Consider the following 20,431-nt stretch of genomic DNA (forward strand, 5'->3'; position numbering starts at 1 on the left):
GTTTCTTATTTGTATACCAGGAGTAGCTTCCCCTCATGGCCACCCGTCTCTTGGTATATATTTTAGTAAGAAGCTTACAGTTTCATCTTACTGTTTTTTTCCAAATGCTTTACTTGTAGTTGTTGAATAGTCTTTCAAAATCATGACCGAAATGAAACAAAATTTGTATGCGTAGCTAGAGGCAGACAGTGCTCTGTGGGATACTTCCTTCCCGAGGGTGTCCCGTCTCTAACAGAGCAACTCCCTGTTCCACAAAGTTGAAAACATAAACAAGCCCAGATGGCTGCCCTCTGAGAACAGACAGCTCAGTTTTGCAGTTACTTTGTAGTAAGTTGCATTTTGGAACAACCCAATCTACTGGAACTTCCTAATAACAAGGATTTGAAGTAAATGCAATTGCAGGAAGGGTTTGATAAAGGGAGAAAGTGTAAGTGCATGCCTTGTTACGTTTTCAGGCACTTTTTCATAAACAAAACTTGGCCTCTGCTTAGTTTTAACTCTAAGTTAAAGGGTAGTAGTAATAATTTTATTGAAAATATATCAGTCTGCTCATTGAAAAACTGCAAGATACTGATAGAAGATACATTCTACTAAGTTATAGTACTTGCCATCCAACTCTTGTTCTGTTTATTTACACAAATAGTTTCTCACTGGCTTGTTCTTTTTGAAGAAACAAACTTTGTGTTGAGTAAGTAGTAGTGGTAATGTACTGGAAATAAAGCTAGGCTGTCTAATGCATACATGACCAACCTACTAATATACTGATAATAGGATAATAATTTTTTTTTTTTTTTTAGAGACTGAAGGGCATTTAGTGTTCTTAAATAGTCTGTGTTCTAGATAGTTTTGCTGTGTTTTAAAGTAACAAGTTTCTGGAAGTGTTGTGTAAAGGATTTGTTTTAAAGGTGGTTGTGACTTTTAAGAAAAAGTACACCAAACAAGTGTAAATAAAGGTGCATCTCTATTATTTTAATAACCTATCAGTAGAGCAGTAAAGTTTCATTTTCTCCTGTTCAGTCGGATATCCAAAAGTGCTTAGCTTCAGTGACTTATTGTGGAATTATGAAGACTAAATAACAGTGAGATCAGTTTCAGATAGTTGCTTAATTTTTAGGTTTCTAACTGTAAGCAAGCAAGTGGATTTGTAAACACAAGTATATTTCTGTTGAATGGTTCTAGCTGTGTGTTTATTTGACCTTAAAATATTTTTTTTTTGTTTGGGGTCTATACTTTTTAGAGCTAAGATAATGAAGACAGGAAAAAAAATGTGTATGTACTGTCTTGGCAACATTTCTGAATTCTGTTTGCTTATGAAACGTGGGGATCGGCTAAAGTACTGTGGGGAATGGGAATATGTTGGGCTCTTTTTTTTTTTTTTTTTTTCCCTTCTACTCCAATCAACTTGCTCACATACTTGTTGCTACTTGAATATCCTTTGGCTAAATGAAACCTAAATGAGAGTATTTATATCACTTCAGAGCAAAGTTAGTTTTCACTCTGCTGTCAGGTTGTGTTATGTCTTCATGGCACTCTGTGTCTGCTGATTTCCAGAGCAAGATCTTCCCCAACATCTGAGATTTCCGTTTGCCGCAGTGACTTGTTACCACTGGATCTTGCACCAAGTAAAACAGAAAATCTGCACTTAGTATCCTTTATAAGATCCTACAATAAGCTATGTCCTGCATTAAGATAAAAGTATAGCAAGCATAAATGCATTATTTTCATTTAATATGCTTTATTCTCTGCTTCATCAGATTTATGCTATGTGAAGTTGAAATGAGCCTGCTGGGGAGACTTTCAGGAGTCCCTGATCTTCTCCCAAGCCATGATGCAGATTAGGTCAACCGTGCTGTAGTCTAAATTTGCTGGCTGGACACCCTACACGTCTTAACTAGTTATCTATCAGCAGTGTATTGTACCTTGGCTTCTCCCCTCCTCGTCCCCAAAATACTGCCATCCCTACTGTAGAAATCAGCTTTGAGTTCCATGAAGGTTCTTCTGCATCAAGAGAATCCCAAACAAGAAAATTATAGCCAATCTTATATTTTGGTGGGATTGAATAGTACAAAGGAAAGGGAGCAGTGGACTCTGAAGTGTAATTTTAAATGCCTGTCAAGGATTGTAAATTCTACAAGCTCAATCATGAGGCATATCTCAGTTACAAGAACAGCTGTTATTTTTTGATGTCAGCCTAACCATAAAGTAGGGATAGTTTGAATACTCCTACTCCAAGCAGAATGTTTTTGCTTTTCCCACAACCTTCCTATTAGGGAAAAAAAGGAATATTGATGCAACCCACTAAGATGACATGCTGTGAAGTTCTTGTCACTCTGAATAACAGTATGAATATGTATGAAGTAGCTGTTTTGTCATCATCTTCGATATCATGCATCTGAAGCTTACAGCTAGCCAGGGTAGCTGTAGTTCTGTTATTTGTAAAAGTATTTTGGCTACCTGTTGACAGCACATCAGGAAGGAAATTAATGAAAAACATTTAAGACATTTGCAAAATCAGTGAAGTGATGATCACATTGCATACATTCATGCTTTTTTGGCTTGTGGACTGTAGAGGAGTTATTCCTTCAATACACATTTAATGTCTTCTGGATTTACTATGAGTGGAATCATGGGAGGGAGGCGTCACTAAGGGCAAAATATCATCTGTCTATGAAAGGGAAGGCTGTAATGTACTGTCTGCTTCAAAAAAAAAAAAAAAAAAAAAAAGGCAGGCAAAGTAGCACAAAAAAGTGCAACAGCCCAGTCCCTATGACTGGGAATGGCAGAGTTTACATTAATAGGTTGAGTTTGCTAGTTATCAGCAATAAACCATCAATATATGTTAGTGATGCTTTTTAGTGGTGTGCATTTCCCATGGTACACTTACTCTGGTTTCTCTTGATAGCTTTTCTGAGCTGTTAAGGCTCTTAAAGTGACAAGCAAAGTAGGCCTCCATTCCTCTTTCCCTTTAGTAAAAGTTGGTATTTAAAAGTATTTGAGTGTTGCAAAACATTAGTTTCTGGTGGTGGTGTGGTTGTGGTTTTTTTGTTTTGCTTTGGTTTTTTTGTTTTTTTGTTTTTTTTTTTAAAAAAGCCCTCCATAACTTGTATATGTATCAGTATTATCCCCATTTTATTGTGGGAAAGTAGTATAGAGATTGATGTTTTATAGAACATATCACTCATGAACCAGCAGAATTCTAATTCAGTTTATTAGAATAAAAGATTTAGGCAAACTAAAGATTCATATATCTGGTTTATGATACTTTAAAGCAGTGGGATAGGTAGACTTTGTGACTTGCTGTGTCTTTTGATAAAGTCCTTAAATTCCTTGCTATTGCCCACCTACAATATAGGGCAGGTAGATAAGAGGATGTAAGAACATGAAATTAACTCTTAATGAATACACTTATGAAGTGGTGAGTGAGATTTATGTCATCACATTTATCTGTTCTTTTTTCTTTTATATCATTTTTTTTAAATTACAGAATAAAAGACGAATTGGTGTATTTAATTGTTTCCAGTTTATTGTATGGTTTGAAAGGGAATGTTTAAAGCAGCGTGTTAAAATGTTTGTATCTCAAAAAAAGCGTTGTGAGGTCACTTAATTCCAATTGAGGCATCCTTTAACACAGTTGAACACTGGTCTTAATGCACTGAAAGTTTTGCAAAGAGAGGGACTCGTCAGAACACAAAAAAGTACGTCACTTGCAGCAAGGGTCGCTGATAGAGACCATCAAATTCCAAGCCAAGCTGTCTTTTCATAAGAGTTCATATCTGCAAAGGATGCAAATTTTGATGATGGCAAATATATGCTGGCATAATTGCTCTTCAGTTGCCATCTGTATATGAATATTGATTTCCTGCTTTCTGAGAGCATCTACAATTCCAGTTGGAGTTGAGTAGCACAGGAAATACTGACCATCAGACTGACTGTGGCAGAATGTTGTCTATTACTAGTGTGGAATCTTCCTTTTTCTCTGTAAAAAAAGCTGTGGACCAGACTGTTCAAAAACAGTTCTCCAAAAAGTTTTCCCTTTATCTATGTAGTTTCCCCCAATAGCTGTATAGTACCTAGCTGTTGCCTTTTGATTGGAAATGCTTGCACACACTCAGAGGGATCCTCCTTAGAAATTAAAACACCACAAAGCTTAGGTGACATGTACTTAGGTCTACTGGAAAAAGGAATTGGGACTATGTTAAAAGTTCAACCTACAATCCACAGGTCACTTCTAAGGATCAAAACAAACTTTTGAAGAAAAACAAACCAGTTGTTCTAGGCTTAAATTTGTTGTACGGGAATTTACCTCACAACCAAGGTTTAAGGATACTGCTTCAGTATGTTTAAGGCTTTGGCTAGGCAAAATAGTTGCTTTGTTAAGTTCAGACCTATTGTGTGTTTAGATGTTGACGCTACTCTTAAATTAGTTTGGCCAAGCCAGATCCAACAGAAAGTGTTGCCAAATAGATTAAAGCCAGATCATATTAACTTGTAAAAATACATACTTCAAGTAGTTGAATACTGTTGAATCAGCTGTGAATCTGCCTTTTCTTGTATAAATAGAACTGTAGTTTTTTAGTAAATGCCTTGGGATGGATTTTGTGTGGTTTATATAAAAGGAACTCACCCAAAAAGTATATGGGCATACATAGTATAATGTGCTTCTCTTCTGCTTTCAACACTTTTAGCTTCCCCAAATCCAGAAGTTATCAAGATCAGTTCTGTGTTGGATATAGCATCTAAGGTGGAAGAATATTACAGCAAAGGATATATTGTAGGAGCTGTTCATCCTATTATACTGCCAATTGGACGTAGAAGGAATTTCCCTGCAAGTCACATGTATCGAGTGGTACTTTCACGATTAAAATTAAGGTAACAGTGAAATAATTTGAATACATTGATCCATTACTTAAGCCATTTGTAAGTGGATTGCTCAACGTGCATAATTTATTACGAGCTTGAAATGAGCACCTCAGAGAATCAAATAACTGTTCCTTGTCTGGAAAGGTGAGCAAGTTTAGTAATGTTTTTTAATTAACACTAAGTACACAATAGGCTAATGTTTACTTTGCCTTAGTAAATGTCCAAAAAAAAAATCCAAAGTTGCTTATCATAATTTGTGGGAAGATAAATTGTTGGTTTAGCCTTTTATTTTTAATACATTTTTATAATAAATTATCATCTGTCTTAGAACCTGCAGCGAATACAAGATTAAACAAAACACTAAGAGTAATAAGCTGCTTTAAATTCTCTCATGTTTGTTTTTTCTTCTTAATTTTCAAAACTTTCATGTTTTTACTTTTCCCATAAGAGCATTATTCAGGGAAAACAAGCTATAAAGTGTGAATTAGTTTGTCAGAGATAGTTTATTTTTCCTTCTTAATAAGAAGGAAATAATCATTCTGTGATTGGAGGTCATACAAAAGCTTGGTTTTGACACTGAGGGGAGAGTCAAGAGTTTGTGTTCATGTTCCAGTTCCATAGTCTTGCTTATTACTCCTGGTTTTGCTGCATTGTAATCACCACGTGATCATAAAAGAAAATGTACAAAGAAATTTTACCATTAGTTCTTTTGAATGCAAAGAAGATGACCTTTTGTTCTTGCTCTGAATAACTAGAAAAGTGGATTTCGTATTGCATTAAGAGCCGTCATGCTTCCCCTTCTCTTCTGAGTCCTAGTGTGATGCACAAAGCTGCTTTCATTTTCTTTGGAAGACCAGAGGGGTGTGAGTCGGAAGGTGCCCCCTGCCACTCCAGTAATGCTTCCGTAAACCATGGTTCATTTGAGGGAGCTTCTCAACTGCTTTGCTTAAACAAGCATTGTCCGTGATATTTGCTGCTCATGCAACTTACCTTTATAAATTCATCTGCTAACAAGGTGAATGTTGTCCATGTGGGTAAATGCTTTGAAAAGTAAGAAAAGCAGAGTACTTGCTCTCTGGAGCTGAGGCTTCTAAGAGCTGAGTCTGCCAGCACACAGCTCCCACAACTCACCTTATCCCTGTAGATGTGGGATCTTTACGAAGTTGTGGTTTGAACCTTTAGGACCTTGAATAGGTGAAGGATGAGACCCTGCAGCCAACATGTGAAACTGTTGGGTGTAGATTCCCCATTTCCTATGCAGGCGCCATATGTACCTGTGTTGGTTTTCCTATAGGCAATACACCTTCTCTGACTGTTATCTGGAAAGTAACCTTTTATATTTGTGTCTCATTGATGTTTCATTCTAAAGCAGGTGGTTGTGCAAAGGAAACGTCAAATAAAATCACATTATATTATTGATATACACCAAATATTGTTGTCTGAGTAATAACCTAACTAGCTTTAGATAAAACATGATGAATACTATTCTTTAACTTTAAATGGTGTCGTGATTTAACCCCACCCTGCAACGAAGCACCAGTCAGCCACTCACTTCCCCCCCATCCAGTGGGGTGGGAGAGAGAATCAGGGCCAGGGAGGGAGTAAAACTTGTGGGTTGAGACAAGAACAATTTAATAGAATGGAAAGGAAGAAAATAATAATGATGATAAGAACAATAATAAAATGACAACAACAATAATTTAAAAATCAGAATATACAAAACAAGTGATGCACAATGCAATGCTCACCACTCGCTGACCGATGCCCAGTTAGTTCCTAAGCAGCAATCCCCCCAGGCCAGATCTACCCAGTTTATATACTGGGCATGACATCACATGGTATGGAATATCCCTTTGGCCAGTTTGGGTCAGCTGCCCTGGCTGTGTCCCCTCCCAAATTCTTGTGCCCCTTCCAGCCTTCTTGCTGGCTGGGCATGAGAAGCTGAAAATCCTTGACTTAGTCTAAACGTTACTTGGCAACAACTGAAAACATCAGTGTGTTATCAACATTATTCTTATACTGAATCCAAAACATAACACTATACCAGCTGCTAGAAAGAAAATTAACCCTATCCCAGCTGAAACCAGGACAAATGGAAGTTAAAGCTTGTTGGAATCTCAAATCTGAGTGATTTAAACACTACCTAATGCAAAGTAATTGTTACTGCAATGTATTTCTAGTAATTGCCTACACTGTATTTCATAAAATAGCTGCAACTCTGCTTTAGTTAGAAAAACTAAATAGCAGCACGTTAACAGTGTGAAAGTACCATTTCTAGTCATAGCATGTTTTCTACAAAACTGAACATGTTTTGTGTTTGCTACATTTATAGCTTAAATTTGTATTTTTTGCGTTATCAGAGATTTTGGGGTTTATTTATTACAAAAGCAGGGCTGTTTGTCAATAAAGCTCAGTTTCCAAAAGATGTCTATTGACAGTCTTCAGATGAAATTCCTGTTAAATTATTAATTTCTTGCCCTGACATTGCAATATACAGTACCTGCCACTTTGTGTAAGAAACAGAACAAAACACCAAAAACCTGAGTTCTAAATAAAAGCATGAAGAAGTGTTGCCAGGGCATTGCCAGGATTTCATTCATAACTATTCCAAAAGAAAAGAATTCTATGTGCAAGCATTTGCCCAAGTTAGCGGCAAACTACTGACAAAGACTGCTTTCTTCCTGTGTTCTAGCCAGAAGCATACAGCACCCAGAGGACAAAGCCACCCCAGGCTGGTGATTGAGGAATGTCCTTTAATGTATGAAACACTGACAAATGAGGTAGTGAAAGAACTGTTAGAAAAGGTAATGGAGGGTTTTTTCAAACTTCTCTTCAGACTTTTATTTCTACCATACATGTAAGTTATATTTAGTAGGTGATATCTTTTTAAGTTTGAGTTTTAACCTTGGTTTATTTTATAGAAGCTACAGAGGCTTTTCTTGATGCAAAAGGAGTTATTTTTCTTCACTAGTTGCTTTTTCTAATTTAGGACTTATTACTGAGCTCTGTAAAGCTTGGGAGACTGGCTGCTTACACCACTGAAAGCAGAATCAGGCCCAAACTCTCAGTCACTCTTTACAAAATGCTTGCATGATAGCTTTTTCTGGAATTAATATTAAAAAAAACCCTGAAGTTTTATGTTGTTCTGGGTTAAGTAAGGTATTCCTAATGAACATGAGTGTATTCAATTTCTAAGACAGATTTTTTTCATTCATTAACAGAAATACAAAATACACAGTAACTGTTTTGAAAATACTGTATAGTTAAAGAAAACTAAACCTCCACTGGAATGTAAACTCTATTTCTAGTTCTTTTTGTGCTTAACTTCCTCTGCAAAATTGAAGACTTGCTGAAACAGGAAACGATTGTTATTACAAGTGTTAGAGTGATATCTTTTATATTAATTGCCAAGGAAAGAAGTAGAGGAAGAAGCATATTGGAGATCTTTAATGATCTTTGAAATAATCACAGAATTGTTTAAAACTTCTAAATGGCTTGTTTTGAAATTTTTAGGTGTTTCAAATTTAAAATGGGTTTCCATTACACATTTATACTGTATGTATATTGCCAGGTTGGTTGTATAGCATACCAGACAAACATTTAAAGGAGAAGTACACTTGATTCAGTCTTGCAAGCAAATCTGGTACAGAAGTAGCGTGTGAAAATAATTTTATTTTAAAATGCTCCCAGTGTTTTAAAAAACTGAGCCAGTAATCCAGTAAAAAAATTACTTGTTTCAGATCTTAAAAAAAAAAAAAAAGAAGATTGTCATATTACCTCTTTTTCTGCATGTTGCTTGTCACATTTAAAATTATTTTGGTTGTCTTGGAAGCAGCAGCTCTGTATAATCAGAGTGATTGGCATATCGTATCATTGCTGTACGTACATAATGGTGATAGATAGTAACAGTTCAGTCTATCATGGTACTAAAAAGGGATTATAGTACCATAAACTATTTGAGTGTTACTCACTCTTTTGATACAATAGTATGTGAGTTAACTGGGTAGAGATCCTTCCCTTTCTGCCCTCACTTAATCCAGTACTTCCTATGTGATGTCTTCTTCCTGGGCTGTGTGTCTGTATTTTCCTGGAAAGACTTCATTGCACAGGGGAGCTTGTAGCACAAGATGGCACTGGGATCACCTTCCTAAATGGCAGCACTTCTTATTCCAGCAAAAAAACCTCCTCCCTCCAAGAACAGACACACATCCCACAGGTGGCACATATTCTACAGTTGTATTTTGAGACTTCAGTGCAGAGAAAAAGACCCACCACTGGCTGAAAGCAGAGTTAAGGAGGGTTTAATTTGCTTCTAGCTCCCTCCTTTCTCTGCTCTTTCACTATTCTCAGTAATAGTGAAGCTGAGTAGCCTCTAAGGGAACCGGGGGATAATGAATCATGACACATGACAAACAGATATTTCTATAGTATTAGTGGCCAGTAATTTTAGTATGACTGGTATCACATGTTTAGAGAAACAGTACTATTTATTGCACCAGTATACTGCTTATCACTACGACACAGCAAGTAAAATACTTTGGATTTCTTCTAAATGAAGGACTTTGTATACACTAAAGTCAGTACCAGTGTTGGCCACCGTTCTTGGCCTGAGTCCAAAGACATGCTGGAAGACTTCCATTTACTTTGAAACATGGGCAGCATACAAAGACAAGCCACCCTTCTATAGTACAGTGTTGTGTCTTTATGTCCTTGAAAATCAGCAGTTTAGTTAAACAGAACATGAATATAAAAGTTTTTTTTTTTTAAAGTTACATGTAATTCTAAAATCACTTTGCAGACAGATTTCTGTTGTAAATACAGGTTAACGAAGCTGCTAAAAGAGGAAAGAAGTTTGTGGGATTTGTAACGCAACATTTTCCTCAACCTAAAGCCTGTAATGGAACAAGCGCAGATGGAAGTACAGAGGTGGAATCAACGCTGGGCAGAAGAAATAGGGAACACAGAAGAAAAAATTCTGATGAAAACTATAAAAACTGGAATGAAGGGACATTGAGTGGTCACTCATCTGAGAGTGGGATAGAGGAGGAAATGCAAGCAGAAAGCAGTCTGCTACAGGATGCAGATTTCCAGTTTGGAAAAGAAGTCAGCCCTGTTAAACCACGAAAAGGAGACGGTAATAAATGCTGCTTGTTTATTGCAGAAATAAGGTATTTTATTGAGCTGTTGTTTTAAAAAGGTGTTGGAAAGAAATAACAGAACAGCATGTTCTATTGTATCAAATATCGGTTTTGGAAGATGCATCTTCCTTAAATGCATACGTGTTTCTAATAAAGTTGCCAGTGGAAGAAACAGAAGAAATATTTACGTTCTGCTCTGTGTGTGAACTGTGGTAATATATTAAATTGATATTTCAATTTTCATATAGACTATTGTAAATGTACTGTCATAATTCTAGTTTGTAGTTTAAAGAAAAAGGGAAAAACGCAAACAAACCCCCCAAAATCGCCCACAGCGTCATTCTGATTTTAAATGTGGTGCAAACAGGTAGCTTTTTTGCTTGATATGTGTATAGTGTATAACAAATATGGGGCAGTAAAAATCTCTTCATTTAGAAGGATGCAGTTGTTTTAAAACCTTTTCCTAAATGCATATAGTTTTCGCTTACTCTTAATATTAAAACATAAACATGTAATGGCATCAGAACATATTCTTGGAAATCCAGTTCTGCCTTTTTCAAAACAGAGCTGTCTCAAAGAGAGCCCCTTCCAGCCAGAGCTGTAATGTTACATGCTTCTAGCCAACTCACATAATGTACAGCAAACAAATCCGTTCCTAATGGATTCTTTCTGGTTAACATGCCTTCAAGAAGGATCCTGAAAGAGATCACTTAAATTAATGCATTGACCATGAAATCAAAGAGGATAATTGTTACAAAATGAATTTACACTAGAGAAAAGTAAGCATTAAAAAGTTGTGTAGGAAGGAAAAGTATCATTGAAAAATGTTGGTGCTGTGGTAGAAAACTTAGTTGTAGAAGAATCTGAGATACTTAGTGTAGTCTGTGTGGGAGAGATTGCCTGAAACAGTGACTTCTGATACTGAAGCACTAAGGCCTCCTGGCTTGCTAGGAAGAAAAGGTGAAAAGGAAGAGGTAATCTAAAGCAGGAGAACTAATGCAAGACAGTATTGTGGAGAAAGCAGGCAGCATGAAACTTTCATGTCAGATTGCATTTTGCCATAATATGTCTGGCCCATCAGGGAAGAACCTGTTTTAAGTGCACTCAAAAGCAACCTTTTCACTTTCCTGTTAAGAGTTAAGCACCCTCTCCAGTTTGTAGACTGTCAGGATAATGACTCTAAGCACTGAGATAATCAATGTCCCTGTTATTTTCAACACTTGAATTAAAGCAGTTCTTGCACAACTGAGCCTTTATAGCATGATCTGTTAAAGCTTAACTCTTTCCTTACAGCTTGAAATAGTGGGTTTGCTATACGTAGCAGAACAGAAATCCTGTAAGTAAAAAGTGAAAAACTCTTGGTTCTGTTAAGGAGCTTTGTTTGTGCAGACTGGTGCGACCAGGTAGATAAGCAACCAGTGCATCCTCCATGTGCAGTGTTCTCAGGAAATTCTTCAAAAAGCTTTGGCAAGAATATGCCAGGCTTCTCTGTACTAGTCAAATACTCAGTAAAGTTACTGGAGTTCATAAGACAAAACTTCTTAAAACTTAACCACCTTTCTTTGCAAATGTTGTATGTAACCAACATTTTAAGAAATACTGGTGTGAATTCTCAAAGCAAGCCTTACATGCATGTAGGCATGTAGTGCTACTTCAATATGCTATTTCTATTTAGGTCTCCTCAAAAGATGCAAAACTGTGTCTGAGTTCTAGATTTGGGGGTCATAATGTATGAATTTTGACTATTAATACGCCACTTGCAGAGGCAAATTTCTAATACACATGAGCAATTGAATAGTTGGATTGGGAAACTTGATTATTTTTTTCTGAAGAACAAATATAAAAGTGATCTCACTTTAGTATATGGGAAAGGAAATTAAGGTTTGTCAGGGTAAACACATTTATGCTAATACAACCACCTGTGGAGGTGATAAAATAAAACTCTATAGAAAGGAGAGTCATCTCTTACTGAGAGAATTCAAAATTTTGTCCTGAATTTACTCTACCTTATTCCAGGCACCTAATGTCACTTGCAGTGGGTGTGGTAACACTTCTCAAAACAGAGAGGGGCTCTCTCAGAGATTGGTTCAGACTACTTACAGTCCAAATCCTACTTTCAAAATCTCCCTCTATTTCTGGAGTGTAGAGAGGCTAGTGTCTTAAGTGGGGTCATCTAAACCAAGTTCCTTTGTTTTGGCAATGTGAATACTTCTGCTTTCTAGAGGTTAGTTTGTGTTGATTTAGGCTGCTTCGATGTTGAAGTATTAGACAATCTGAGAGTATTTTTTGGCAACTGCTTTGTGTTATTTCTCCACAGCAGTGACATATGTGTGAGTGTATTTGTAGAATACATTTGTACAGCTAAGACTTCATAACTTGTTATCAGTGATTTCCTAAAATGCTGTGGATTTGTGGATTTTAATTTTTGATGAATGCTTGTTTATGAATGATTTTGTAAAAGCAGTGTATTAATGCCTAGATATAAAAAGCATTTGAGGATACGCAGATTTTGTATGCTTAACTCACTCATCAGTTATTGTGTGGGAGACCCCAGTAGGCAACTAATTATACTGGTACTTAAGTAATCTTGAGAAAATAATGGGTAAAAATCAATATTGTACAAGGCATTCCTAATATTTTAAAATTTAGAAAATGGTTTTTAATCTTTGGTTATAGTAATTTCAAATATTTGTAGTCAGAAGTTCCATGAGCAGCAGAAATGAAGCCTGTTTCCACTGGATTTTTCTTAGCTCTAGTGTATTTTCTCTATGTAAAACCCACTTACCTAAAAAAGGTCCCGTGACAACCCAACTGTAATATATTAAAATTTTTCTCATATCCCAGAGTGTCACCCCCCTCACACCTTGTCCTCAGTGTGTTTAGGGCTCAAGCTGAGTACAGTCACATCAGGAAACAATTCTTAAAACTGTTTAAAGAAATAGAAAACTGTTTCCTAGAATTAGAAAGCCACATTGAAATAAGAGATAAATAATATTTTTGACTACTGTTTTTCAGGGGTTCATTCTTCTTCCTTTTTCTTTTCTTAGACAAGCTATACACAGTCTTCAATGTTTTTGATGATGATTCTACCTGCTGGACCTATCACGAAGGTGTTTTGTCTATGAAAGTAACAAGAAAGGGGCCAGTTATTAGTACACTGGAAGCAGACTGGCTAGAATTAACCACATTTTATTATAAACAAGGATTGTCCTTAATTGATTCTTTTGTACACTGGGAAACTTCTAAAGGTGAGTACTGTCCCATAATATCATGAAGCTTTTACTTGTTTATGTAGAACTATATAATTTGCAAAAAGTAGATCATGTTTTGCTTCTTGGTGTGAAGGGCAATATGTAAATAAGTTCACATAGTCATTGTAAATTTATAGAATCTGATAACTGAAGAGTGAATAACTTGTTTTCTGGGCAGTTATAGCTGTGAATAATTGAAATTTCTGCTTTGTTTTATCAAATAGAGGATTTCCAAAGCAGGAAAGTAGTGTAGCATTATAATGAAATAAACCTTTTGTGCAAGTTGTTTTTTCTTTGTTTTGTTTTTTTAAAGGAAAAGACAATGGGGAAGAAATTCATTAGATTGATGTTTCCCTGATGTTCGTATTCTGCTGCTCATTGTAGATACTGTGCTGCACTCTGTTCAATATTTCTAATGAAACAAAAGAGCACCTTGAGTTCTCATCGTGCTTACTGTACCGTTAAACCTAAGGCAGACTTTCCGTGCTTCCTGCTTTCTCCAGCTCTTTGCTGGGCTTAAATTCTTTCCAAAACACCAAATTGCATTAAAATTTGACTGTTGATCCTGAAGTTTCACGATGTTTCTGCGGGTTGTTCTAATCAGACGTGGACAAATGCAGCGAGTAGAGAAATATGTTTTTATCCTTGCCCTCAACTGTAGGCAGATCCTCCAAGACCTTTTCATACAGCCGGAAGAGGTCTTCCCTCGTCCCTCCTGCATCCTGTGCTCTTCTGCAGGAATCTACCAGCTCAGTTAACACTCACATTGCTACAATGATAGAGCTTCAGGTCATAGGATTTTCAAATTTCCTTCGTTATTCTGCCAGTCTCAGTTGGATCTCAGTTTTTATTCTCCAGAGAGCCTCCTAGCTCTTTCAGAGTTCCTAGCCTTCATCCTCCTGATGAATAGACACAAGCCTGATGTCAGCAGTGCCGCTGCTGGCCCAGGCCCATCGCTGCACACCCTGCTGAGCCCAAAATCCTGCGCTTTGGCAGAGCTGTCAGACAGTGCTGTACCACTGCTGACAACAAAAGAAGCTCTTTATTGGCTGAAGTGTTTTGAACTCTAAAACTCTGTTGTTGGTAAAATATGTAATTAAGAGATTCATTTCCGTTTGAACTGAATTTGTCTGAAAGCCAAAAATTAGAAGTGTTGCAAAAAATAGTGTGTAGCTACTGTTGTGCAATTACTTGAAAATAATGTGAAGAAAATGGTTATACTCTAGTGTTAGGGGAACAGACCAAGAGAGTCTGACATAGTTAATAATTTCAGAATGTATTAATTATTGTAATAAATGTTGTTTGATAGCAAACTTAGAATTTATACTTCACTAATACTTAGTCTTTGGCTGGATTTGTTCATGTCTTGCTTGTACTAAGTCCTCAGTTGTTGGTGTTCCTTTAAAATTGCTTATGGCAGTTCAGTGTAAGCAAGCAAAACACAGGGCTGCAGTGGAGGAGAGTCTTGTAGAAAGTTTGTTGAAAAGGTTTCAGAGACCCTAAACAATTTTTGCAATACTCAGGCTGATTATCAAGTGCAGTAGTTTACTTAATAATGTATTAAAGCAGCTTTCATAAGTCATTTTACATCTGCTTCTTAGATGAATTGTACAAAGAGGGTAGAATTAGTGGGGTTTGGAGTAGTTTTTATATTTACTGTATGTCTTAATTAGTGCTTTTTTTTCTGATATTCTGATGTAAAATAATACGCATTCAGCATCCCCTTTGCAAGGCTTGGATCAGTGAAGGGCTTAAAAAAAGTTTTAAACAAAATCTTTGGAAATCAGATGATGTGGGTTCTTCAAAAATCAAACCCTGAAAATAATGAGAACACTTCAGTTTTCATTGTTGGTGGTAGTTTAGTTTTGAGTGTGCATCACTGCGTTTCTGTATCTTTGCAATAAAGTAGATTTAGTGATTGTCAGAGGAACACAAGCGCATCAACATCACTATATTTACCTCAGATTGAATTTGGCAGCTAGTCTCTCTCAAACTGCATATTTTGTGCACATAAACAGTCTAGTGGCGCAGTTTGTATTGGTCATCTTTTTTGCTCTTAAATTATAATTCCCATCTGTTGAAGTCAGTGGAAGAACAAAGTTTCCTTTGGGGGAGGAGAGGTGAGAAATCAGACTCCTAGTTTTCAATACAGATCTTTTAGAGCTAGAAAATAACTGTCTGGAGATATGTTACAATTCACTGAGGGGTGTTTTTGGCAGCTGTTGAAATTAATCTTTGCAGCTGTTGTCCAACAACAGTTTTACAGTCTTCCCATTCCCCTGTAGCTGTCTGCTCTTCTCTACATGAATAACTATCCCATCTTTAATACGCAGGTTAGGACTTATTTAGGGATTTCATGCTGCCTCTTCGCAGCAGTTGGTGCTTCTCCTTCAGCCCCACTTGACTGGTATGTGTTTCAGTTAGACTCATGGGTGGGTCTGAATTAAACTGGATGTATTCAAAGGCACAGTTCACTATGTGGATGGAATTCTGCAGCTGATCAAGTGTCTGTAACCACAGTAAGAAATTAATTTAGCTACTGAGTTCTTCAGCTAAAATGTTTGTTCTTCAGGTGAACATCGAAGAGATGAAAGTTTTGCATCCAACAGAGGGAAACCTGACATACTTTTTGGGGGAGAAAAAGTATTTATGCACTTGCACTAATTACTGGAATTACTTCTTGTATGTCTGCATGTGCATTTAATTATCATCTTCACCTCACTTCTGTTTTTTTGCTTTTAGACTGTGAGGTGTCTTTAGCAGTAGCTGTCCTTTTATACAGCTTTAGTGAAATGAGCAAATTTTAGCTATTGTTTTAATAAAAATAAAAACACCAGATACAAGTCAGGCAGCTGCAGAAATCTTCCTCTGGTTTGGACTCTATATGTTCTGCAAAGTCAGCAGAATTCTGTTGCTACCAGGATCAAAATGCAATACCCAATTTAAGGTAGGAGGAAGTTTTAACACAAAAAGAATTAAAAAAAAAAAAATTAAAAAAAATTGTCAATTACCAACTTCTGTGTTCTGCCGCCAAAAGAGGATGCAGTCATAAAAACAAGCCAGGTAAGTTCTCTTTTAGCAGCCATTTGGACCATTGTAGTGTTTCCTCATTTGTAGCTGCCTTGGAGGCTCTCATGATCACAGAAGTACCTAAGATTTGTGGAAGTGCTGTGGGAATGTTTTTGCTTTTTCTGGTTTGTGTTATCTGTCATGCAGGTGAATCAGTTAGCCACACGTAGCTTTTTCAATAGAGGTGATTTTTGACATGGTGCACTTTATAAATTATCAGTTTGTCTCAAAATACCACTGAGTGGAGGTATCTTATGTCAATAACTGTTTAAAATTCAGTTATTCTATCACACTTGAAAAATGATAGAAAAGGAAATATTCTAACATGTTCGAAGTGGACTGCCCATTTTAAGTACCTGCCTGAACACTGAAGAAAGGTCAAAGTCCATGAATTTATAGGATTGAGTATTTATGAATTATTAGGAGCTGTGCAAATATTCATATGTTTGTGCCTGAAGCCATATATTCAGGTCCATATACAATTGCATTACATTTATGTGTAATCTAAAAATGTAATAACATGTCCAATATCTCCACAAATGCGTGGAAGAGATACATATGCATGCAAGTATCTAGATAATCATAACTCAAACTACATAAATCTGCAACATGCAATATAGTAAAAAATAGTATGAAAACATAGTTGGTGTTTTATGGTACATTAACAAGCATGCTCAAAAAATGGGAATTTCTGGTTTATATAGCACAACTTCTGTGCCAATCCGGTCAATTTTTAAAACCAGACCAGTTGTATTCTGTAAGTTTTCTTTGTTCTCTAGGTGTTTTTTTTCTTTGTCTGCCTTCCCTGAAGCTGTGGCAAAAACAATCATCTCTTTACATCTCTTTGTGCGATATTGGAGAGGATTTAAATCTGATATTCTGAGGATTACATAATTTTACTCTTCAAATTTAGTTTAAGGTAGTCAGCTGTCAAGGTACATCTGCACAAAAGGCTTCCCAATGGCTCTTAGGAGAAGCAAAACCAGAAAATGAACCAATATTTGATGCACAGCTTTAGTTTGTGCCAACCGGATACTGTCAGGCTTTGACAAGTGAGTCGGGGAGTTGTGCTCTGAAACTTCCTTCCCATCAGGAATCTTCCTACAATTACTTCTGTTTCAGGCTCTTCCTGTGGTCGTTTACGTATTTATTTAAGTAACAGTAGCTAGACTTTGCACTCCATGCTTCATTTATTTTTATGCTCTCTCCCACCACGCCAAAAGCCACATTTATTGTAAGGCATACAATATTGAAGTTGAATAAAGAGGGTTTGTGTCCATCTGCTGCGGGGAATATGTTGAATACAGAAAATTGGAATTCAGATTTGAGCATGGAAGTGGCTAATGGTTTTGAGAAAATGAAACAGTTCATAGTTCAATTTTTGTAGAAAAAATGGTTTTGAATAATAACTTGCATACTTCATCAAGTTGTAACTAGATGCAGAAATAACATCAAATTTGAGTTATTCGCTGTCTCAGTTAATTTTATTTTAGAGGACTGTTCAATGAGAAAAAACAAGCCCATGTGTACACCTCAGTAAGATATCAACCTAAAACTTTATATTTCAGTTTATATTTGTCTTTATGTTCACAGGGGAGTATTTACCCAAATCTTTAGAAGGATTATTTATCTATGAAGAAGAAGGTGCTGGGGTTCCAGGTTCTAACAGGAAAGGAAATGATGCAATAGTTGTTGAACAATGGACAGTCATTGAGGTAAATTGGTGATTATTTAGCAACGCTATTTCCTACTTATATTTTTCTTTGTTTTTCCTTAGAATGCTTGTACCAGTGTTTGATAAACATTCGGGATGGTTTCTTGAAGCCACCTGCATAAGCTAAACTAAAGCCTTGAATCATAAAAATTAAGTCAGGCCTGTGGCCATTGGTCAATGCGCATAAAAGAAATATGCTGCAGGGATTCTGGCCTGACATTTACAAGTGTTCATACCAACAAATACAACCACCAGAGAAAATGTTGTTTGTTTGGGTTTGTTTGGTTTTTTTTAATGTATGTGTGTCAGACCAATGTAGACATAATTTCAGCAAGTGCAGCTCCACTGATGATGTGCTGAAGTATTTTTAAATAAAAAGGGGAAGAAAATAGCAAAAACTAGTAACAGAACAAGAAGAAATTGATAGTGAATTGAGTATGGTTTTCAAATGTATATTCTTAGTAAAATTTACTGCTAAATATGAAAGACTTCATTTTTCCTAATAAATTTACATGTACTACTGTAGCATGGTACAACAATAAAATTATTTAATGTTTTTTAATATTTTAATATTAAGATTATTGGTATGAATTAATGACATCTGAAAGTAATCATTGTTGGAGGATAAAACCGGCTTACTTCTGAAATATTCAATGATAAATAAATTTACCAATGTGAAAAGAAACAGCATAAAATTAAGACCTTGTATATATATATATATATAAAAAACAAACAAACCAACCAACCACCAAAACCCAAAAACTTAAGTATATAGCTAGATTAGATGCTTGCTATTCAGATATGAACTAAAAACCTTAAATACATCGAGACACCTATTATGGTGTTTAAAAAGTTTTAGGCATTAATTTAGCAACATGATAAGTTTAACAAGTGAGATGTGCTTTGAATGTCTTGCTGAATCAGGGCTCATACCTAAAGTTAATATGTTCTGTCCGTTTTCCTAGACTTCTGTAGTCTTGAACTTTTCAAAATTTTTTCAGATTGAAATAGTGAATCTCCACCAAATAACATAGTTCAATGTCATCTCAAAGGAATATCTCATTATAAATTAGAGGAGAGTCATTGTAATTTTTGTAGAAATGCAAATAAAACCTGTACAGAGTCTCTTTACTACTTTTTATAATTATTAATGTAGGGGTGTGAAATTAAAACAGATTATGGACCTTTATTGCACACGCTGGCTGAGTTTGGATGGCTCCTGACCTGTGTCCTGCCTACACCTATCGTACGACATGACAGGTACCCAAACAATGGTTATGGCATTTTTGGTGTATACCTCTCAGAATTATCAAGTGATTACTTGCATACTTAAATGTAAAAGGAAGAAAAATACTAATAACCTTAACTTCATATAAAATTTGAGATGTAAGTAGCATTATGGTGGAATCTTTTTTACCACACTGTTTTAGGACTACTGACTTGAGTGAGTTTCAGACTAGATCAATAATCCTACATTTAAAGTACAATGTTTATATCTAAAATTAAAGGTTTTATTTAGGAAACTTTTTATCACATACCCAGTCTCTGGCAATGGAGCAGCGATGGGGTTACTCATATATGCTTCAAGTTTAAACAAGTGTTGAAATGTTTCACTAATTTAGGACCTTGGTGAATGACTGGTTGAGACTATGTAAGAAGTCATGTTGTCACAAGACAGTCATGCAGTATTTATTGCAAATGAGGGAGGAGAATGTGCTAATCCAGCAAGTTATTGGGCTGTTTCTCTTCTTCTTTAATGTAGGTATTATGTTTAATTTCAAGTACAGTACCAAACTACTGGATTTCAGTTCTCTGATTGTAAAATTTATTTAGATGTCTGAGGGTGCTCTATATACATAAGAAGAGCTAAATAGCAAACCTGGATCCCCTACAAGGTTCAGGGCGGGGCGGGGGGGGGGGGAGTTGTTTGGTTTTTTAACAACAACAAAAAAAAGTACTCTGCTTTTCTTCATGGTATCAGGCTAAAAAATGGCAAATTAAACACTGGATTAAGCATACACCTCTTTTCTCTCTCTCCCTCTTTTTTTTCTTTTTTTTTTTTTTTTTTAATTCTTCTTTCATTAGATTAAGATTGCCAAGGTTTGAAGACAAACAAATGTACTGAGGCATGGCTTAGGGCTCATTAAGGACAATGGAAAGAGTGGGTCACTTGAGTAATCTTTGGATCCAGACCTCACTGTATTAAATCAAGACAGCATGAAAAAGGGTGTGAATGAAAGGTTCTAAGAGAACTGCTCCAAGAAAGTGGAATTTTGTTCAAGTGATTTGACATAATTAAATCAACTCACCCATGTGAGAAGGAGGTTTTACTGGTCAGGAAATAGGTGTTGGGGGTTTTTTGGCTGTGTTTTTTATAATAGTTGATTTTAACCAACTGG

The 20,431-nt window shown here is 36.1% G+C and overlaps 1 protein-coding gene across 8 annotated transcripts in view; it reads left to right on the forward strand.

The window, feature by feature from the left end:
* The window catches only part of RFTN2 (raftlin family member 2), a 37,721-nt gene that overhangs the window by 1,200 nt on the left and 16,090 nt on the right, over nucleotides 1-20,431 (forward strand). For 4 of the 8 annotated variants that reach the window (XM_069781811.1, XM_069781812.1, XM_069781813.1 and 1 more), the window contains 6 exons: nucleotides 4,686-4,869; nucleotides 7,553-7,664; nucleotides 9,682-9,994; nucleotides 13,046-13,246; nucleotides 17,912-18,033; nucleotides 19,189-19,292. In XM_069781811.1, coding sequence (XP_069637912.1) covers nucleotides 4,686-4,869; nucleotides 7,553-7,664; nucleotides 9,682-9,994; nucleotides 13,046-13,246; nucleotides 17,912-18,033; nucleotides 19,189-19,292 — 1,036 coding nt within the window. Of the gene's footprint in view, nucleotides 1-307; nucleotides 328-375; nucleotides 428-1,551; nucleotides 1,623-3,060; nucleotides 3,416-4,685; nucleotides 4,870-7,552; nucleotides 7,665-9,681; nucleotides 9,995-13,045; nucleotides 13,247-17,911; nucleotides 18,034-19,188; nucleotides 19,293-20,431 lie in introns of those variants that run through there. The other 4 variants (XM_069781816.1, XM_069781818.1, XM_069781815.1 and 1 more) reach the window with 4 other exon arrangements.

The sequence above is a fragment of the Haliaeetus albicilla genome, chromosome 4 (assembly GCF_947461875.1).
Source record: "Haliaeetus albicilla chromosome 4, bHalAlb1.1, whole genome shotgun sequence".
Lineage (NCBI taxonomy): Eukaryota > Metazoa > Chordata > Aves > Accipitriformes > Accipitridae > Haliaeetus > Haliaeetus albicilla.